The sequence below is a fragment of the Haliaeetus leucocephalus genome, unplaced genomic scaffold (assembly GCF_000737465.1).
Source record: "Haliaeetus leucocephalus isolate CR32 unplaced genomic scaffold, Haliaeetus_leucocephalus-4.0 Scaffold92, whole genome shotgun sequence".
Taxonomy (NCBI): Eukaryota; Metazoa; Chordata; class Aves; order Accipitriformes; family Accipitridae; genus Haliaeetus; species Haliaeetus leucocephalus.
In genome coordinates this window covers 9,779,631-9,784,280 of record NW_010972528.1, presented here as the reverse complement: position 1 = coordinate 9,784,280, position 4,650 = coordinate 9,779,631, and the positions used below count along the sequence as shown (strand labels likewise).

At 38.2% G+C, this 4,650-nt stretch overlaps 1 protein-coding gene across 1 annotated transcript; it reads right to left on the bottom strand.

Moving 5' to 3' along the window:
• Positions 1 to 1,756: 1,756 nt before the first annotated feature.
• On the bottom strand, positions 1,757 to 4,629 carry POP4 (processing of precursor 4, ribonuclease P/MRP subunit (S. cerevisiae)). Its single transcript, XM_010585068.1, has 5 exons — positions 4,113 to 4,629; positions 3,366 to 3,443; positions 3,098 to 3,159; positions 2,648 to 2,749; positions 1,757 to 2,135 (listed from the first exon to the last, which is right to left on the bottom strand). Exons 1-5 carry the CDS (start codon positions 4,280 to 4,282, stop codon positions 1,999 to 2,001), a joined length of 549 nt encoding a protein of 182 aa, XP_010583370.1. The 5' UTR covers positions 4,283 to 4,629; the 3' UTR covers positions 1,757 to 1,998.
• Positions 4,630 to 4,650: the final 21 nt, after the last annotated feature.

Genomic DNA, 4,650 nt, shown 5'->3' with positions numbered 1-4,650 from the left:
CTATTGGTGTGAAATGATTGTATTTCCCTCTATAAAATATAAATCTCTAGCAAAACCACTGTCTGTTTTCCCCATCTCAAGGGCAGTACTTCATATAATTGCAACAAAGATTTATTTCTATACCAACTACTTTATTTCCTGACTTCAAAGGAGGAAGAGAAGCAGTCTGCTCTTGAAAACCAGTATTGCCCATGCTGTGATTTCAACTGATCAGTCTGGTTCAGTGATGCTGAATCTGGTTTGTGTCTGAGGGATGTGCCAGGGAGATGCAGCTCTCCTGTAAACTCTCTCAGCAACAGGTCCAGAAAGGAATTAGGAACTTTGGAGGCCAACTGACTTGAGGGCTGACTGGCACACTTAGTGTTTTCATAGGACTGGGAAGGATTGGAGGTGGTGATGATCTTTGGCTTTCTCACGGCTGATAAATGGCTTGTGTGCTCTGTAGTGCAGTTAAGAGCTCTAGCTGGAGCTGTCCTCCTGAACCCAGTATGAGGCTTTGGTGTGTAGTGTATGTGAGAAACAGCTATGTTCTCTTTAAAGAAATGATGCTGGTTGGCTACAAATGCTTGAATGGTGGCAGGGAAAAACTCCCTCCTCCTAGACATGGGTCTTTCATTTGATCCTGAAATTGACTTGGTGATTTAAATTGAAAGCTTCAGAAAGCTACCTCTATAACATAAACACCATAGAGGCTCTTTTACAACAGAAAAATGTGAAGTGACCTAAACATGTGGGTCACTTCCACCTCCCAAACAAGTCAAACCAGCCTAGTTAATGAGAGATTATAATCTGGGCAATCAAAAAAGGATCTGGAAGTATAGGGGGAGAGGGGGGTAGAAAAAAGGAGATTAAAAGGGGCTGAGGATATGTGAAGCACATGTACTCAATGCTGAACAAGTCTCCACTGGTGCGAGTATGGGGTCTCCATTACAACCACTGTTGCAGACTGCTGCAAAAAGCAAATATTTAGAAAAGGTTTAAACACTAGAAGCTTCTTTACAAGTGGTGCTTTATTACGGGTGATTGGTGAGTTTAGAAGACTTATGCTATAAAAGTACCTGACTGCTTGTGTTCCAGTGATACAGTGCTCACAAACAAGTGATATAAATTGCCATCCATGCTAGCCTTTTTTAAAATTGTATGTAATGTGTACCTTTTAATAAGGGTATTTTTTTAAATGTATAACATAAGACACCATGTCTAAGTATATATGAAAACAGGCTACAGTAAAGCTATAAATAGAGGTTAAATATTCATAAAGCAATTTTGTGGGTAACTGAAGATTGGGGGTCACTTCCATCTTCGAATTTCTAGCTTCAAGTGCTTCCCTGTTATATGATATGTTCCCTACACTCTGGCATGACAATATATATTTACTAATACAGTTGTATCTGATTTTAAGATTAAAGTAGTATGTTACTAGTAAGCCCCTGGTAAGCAAACAGCTTGCAGGGTTATATTCTTGTTCATATCCATGTTATCTGTAACAATATTAACCACAGGGAAGGAAATACTCAAGGTAAAACCAATCAGTTGAAACAACGTACTTGCATATGCTTGCACCAAGCAAAGATGTTGATGTTGGCCCAGGAACGATTATAAAAGAGCAGTTGTTGCCTACAGTCTCATTGTAAGCATGTAATAGGCAGATAAAGCCCAATTTATACAGAAGGCACCAATAACATTTATCACAGTTACAAGACAATTTTCATTGCGCAAATTTATGATTATAAATTGAAACAGAAGTCAGGTAATCAATACCAATCAATACCAATAAAAGCCAGAATGTTATATACAAATAACAAAACAGATACAACAAACTCCAACAGTCTGAGAGACTGCTTTAAAGACAACAGGTACCAGTCATTCTTCAGTAAGAAGAAATGCTTTAGAAGTATTTCACATAGCTATTCTATTTCCAATCTGCCAGAAAACCTGGTATTTAAACTGAAGGAAAACAGCAGACATTTCTATTAATATTTCTGATTTTCTATGAAATCATAGGTCAATAGTTCCTTTCAACTTGAATTTTTTTGCAGATCGCTCACTTGCTCTAAGCTGGAACTTGCTTCCATAGATGTAGGAAATGAATCCATCAATCTCCAAGCTAAATACATTGTTAAGTTTGGGAACAACTGAAAATGCAAAAGGAAATAAATTAACAAAAGTGGACTAATGTAAATAAATCCCTGTTATGAAAATATACTGACATACCAGAGGATATTAGTCACATGTAGACTTGAAGTTTGCCACATATCAAGGTTTTTATGCTTTAGCATGAGAAGAAAAATAACCAAATCCTCTAAATTTTAAACTAGAATTATTAAAGTTAGTCCTCTTTCAGGAGCATGCACTAAGTGTTGCAGAGAACATCCAATGTGAATCAGATGAATAAGCCTTGTGCATAATCACGTTGGGTTCATTGGAAATGATTATTTTTTTTAATTGCTCATTTCTAATGAAATACTTTTTGGTAAGATACTGGGCTGATACGTGGTCAGTAAAGACACTGACTTCTGCCACTATGCAAAGAACTGAAAGCACTGATATAAAACAAGGTACTTGAGAGGTGTAAGATGAGTAGTGTGTTTAAGAAATTTCTGATTATTTAAGTTGTGAAAAGCACTCAAAAAATTGTCTTATATACCTTTTAATTTGTCCTCTTTAGTGATAATTTTGAAGACATGTTTAAATTCCTGTAGAATGATTCCTGTTATCCCAACGTAAGAGGGGCACTTCGATTTTGTGACTGAAGGAACAGAACTATTTATTAGAAAATTTCAGACGCAGGCAGTTTATTTGCTCTTCTACAGTTGCCTCATGATTTTAAAAACTGGTTTGCAATATTCTGAAGTAATGCAATTACAGTAATCACTAGTGAAACTTGCAGTTAATCTTTGCAAGTAACAACATGACTTTCAAGAGTAGTTGAAAAGTCATTCGCATTGGCAAGTAGAGAAAGAATCCATCAACATATGATCTCAGCTGTGTGATTCTAGAGTTAATGATGCTGAAAGGAATTTAAAAATAAGTACATGAAATTTAGGAGTGTCTACTTAACTTCAGATAATTTTGAAAAAGAAAACAAACAGAATACCTGTAACAATAGCTCCATGGAGATCAGCTTTTAGCAGTTTGCCCTGAATCACGTGTGGTTGCCTTGAAGAAGAGGGTGGAATCAGAGGGAAAGAAAATTATATGGAAAGTTGGGTTTACAAAATTTGACCATGATTTCAATAGTCACAGCTTACAGAAATAGTACGTATCCTTATCAAGTAACTATGATGTTTCAAGCAGTAACTCAGTAAACCTGGAAATACCTACTAAATCAAAAACCACAGTAATTTTAGAATATCTCAACTCACACATCTGGTTTAAGACCATGACATAGGTCTCTGATATACTGTTTCCAGAGTTCATGCAGTGGTAGAAAGATGGCGTATCTGCAGTAAAAAGACAAAAAGTATTATACAAGAACTTAATTATCAAAAAATCTACTGGTTGACTACTGAGGTAATCCATATTTACAACAGAGTTAAGACTAACACTTAAGTTTTGTAATCTGCTCTTGTAACTTAACCTGTGAGGTAGCCCACTCCATACAACAGGTTTACTTTATTAAAAAAAAAAAAAAAGGCACTAAGTATGGTCCTCTCTATTGACCCCAAACGGTGATGTGTTTTAGAGGATTGGGCCACATCTAAGACCGAAGAGATTTCTACTCTTTTATCTCCCCACTTACTTCATGTCAGCAACAGCAGGGGCTTTGTTCAGCATGCATTAATTAGTTCGAAGAACCTGATGCAGAATTTTGACCCTCTGGTCACACGCAGTCTAACTTTAAAAACTGAAGTCAGAGGTGGTTGTATTTCAGTTTGATTTATTGTTATATTTAGGTATACAAAAGGAAAGAGAAGCAGTACCAAACAGAAATGAATTTTCTAACTACACAGACAAGTGAACTCTTTTCTCATGGTGAAATGCCACAAACAGAGTCTCAGACAGACTTCACATACGGAAGGGTTAGTGTCCAAGTGTACATGCTGCTGCTTTTACATACTTTTGATGTACTTCCCGCTTTTACTACAAAGGAAAAATATTTAAGGTCTTACCTTTGCTGTTCAGGTTCAATTTCAAAAAGGCGCATTTCTCGCCTCTGCTTGGCAGTGAAACCTTTTGTTTTCTTCTTCTTCTGCTTTGTCTTTTTTTTTGAATAATGCTCAAGAACTACAGCTTTCCGAGTTAATATATCCTGGATAGCTTCGTCTTTCATTTTTGGCATACTGTGCTTCAGGAAGGCATTTACAAACGCTTTGGCCTCTTCTGATCCCTGAGGCTAAAGATATTTTAAAAGACACTTTAAAATGCTAGATTTTAATTAAATTACGAACTTGCTGCTGACTAGTGGTTTTATCAAGTCGACAGAACCACCCGAGGAACGGCAGATCGACGCCCAAGTCCTGGAAGGCGTTCACACGCTGAAGCCCCGGGCGTGCAACGGCCTGGGCTCTTCTCACCGCGGGTGAGGAAAGGACCCTTTTCGCGTTTCGTTCGGAACGGCCAAAGCCACCGGCTGCGCACGGGGGGAACCGGAGGCGCTGCGGGGAAAGGGGCGAGACCGCCGGGGCGGCCGGGCCCCCGCCCCCCGGC

What these genes read in the sequence shown, in the direction of transcription:
- POP4 (XM_010585068.1), bottom strand. Translation starts at nt 4,282, where the DNA reads ATGCCAAAAATGAAAGACGAAGCTATCCAGGATATATTAACTCGGAAA. An exon ending in ATTGAACCTGAACAGCAAAG is followed by an intron (nt 3,444 to 4,112) that starts GTAAGACCTTAA and finishes TTTTTACTGCAG; the next exon opens with ATACGCCATCTTTCTACCAC. An exon ending in CATGGTCTTAAACCAGATGT is followed by an intron (nt 3,160 to 3,365) that starts GTGAGTTGAGAT and finishes CTCTTCTTCAAG; the next exon opens with GCAACCACACGTGATTCAGG.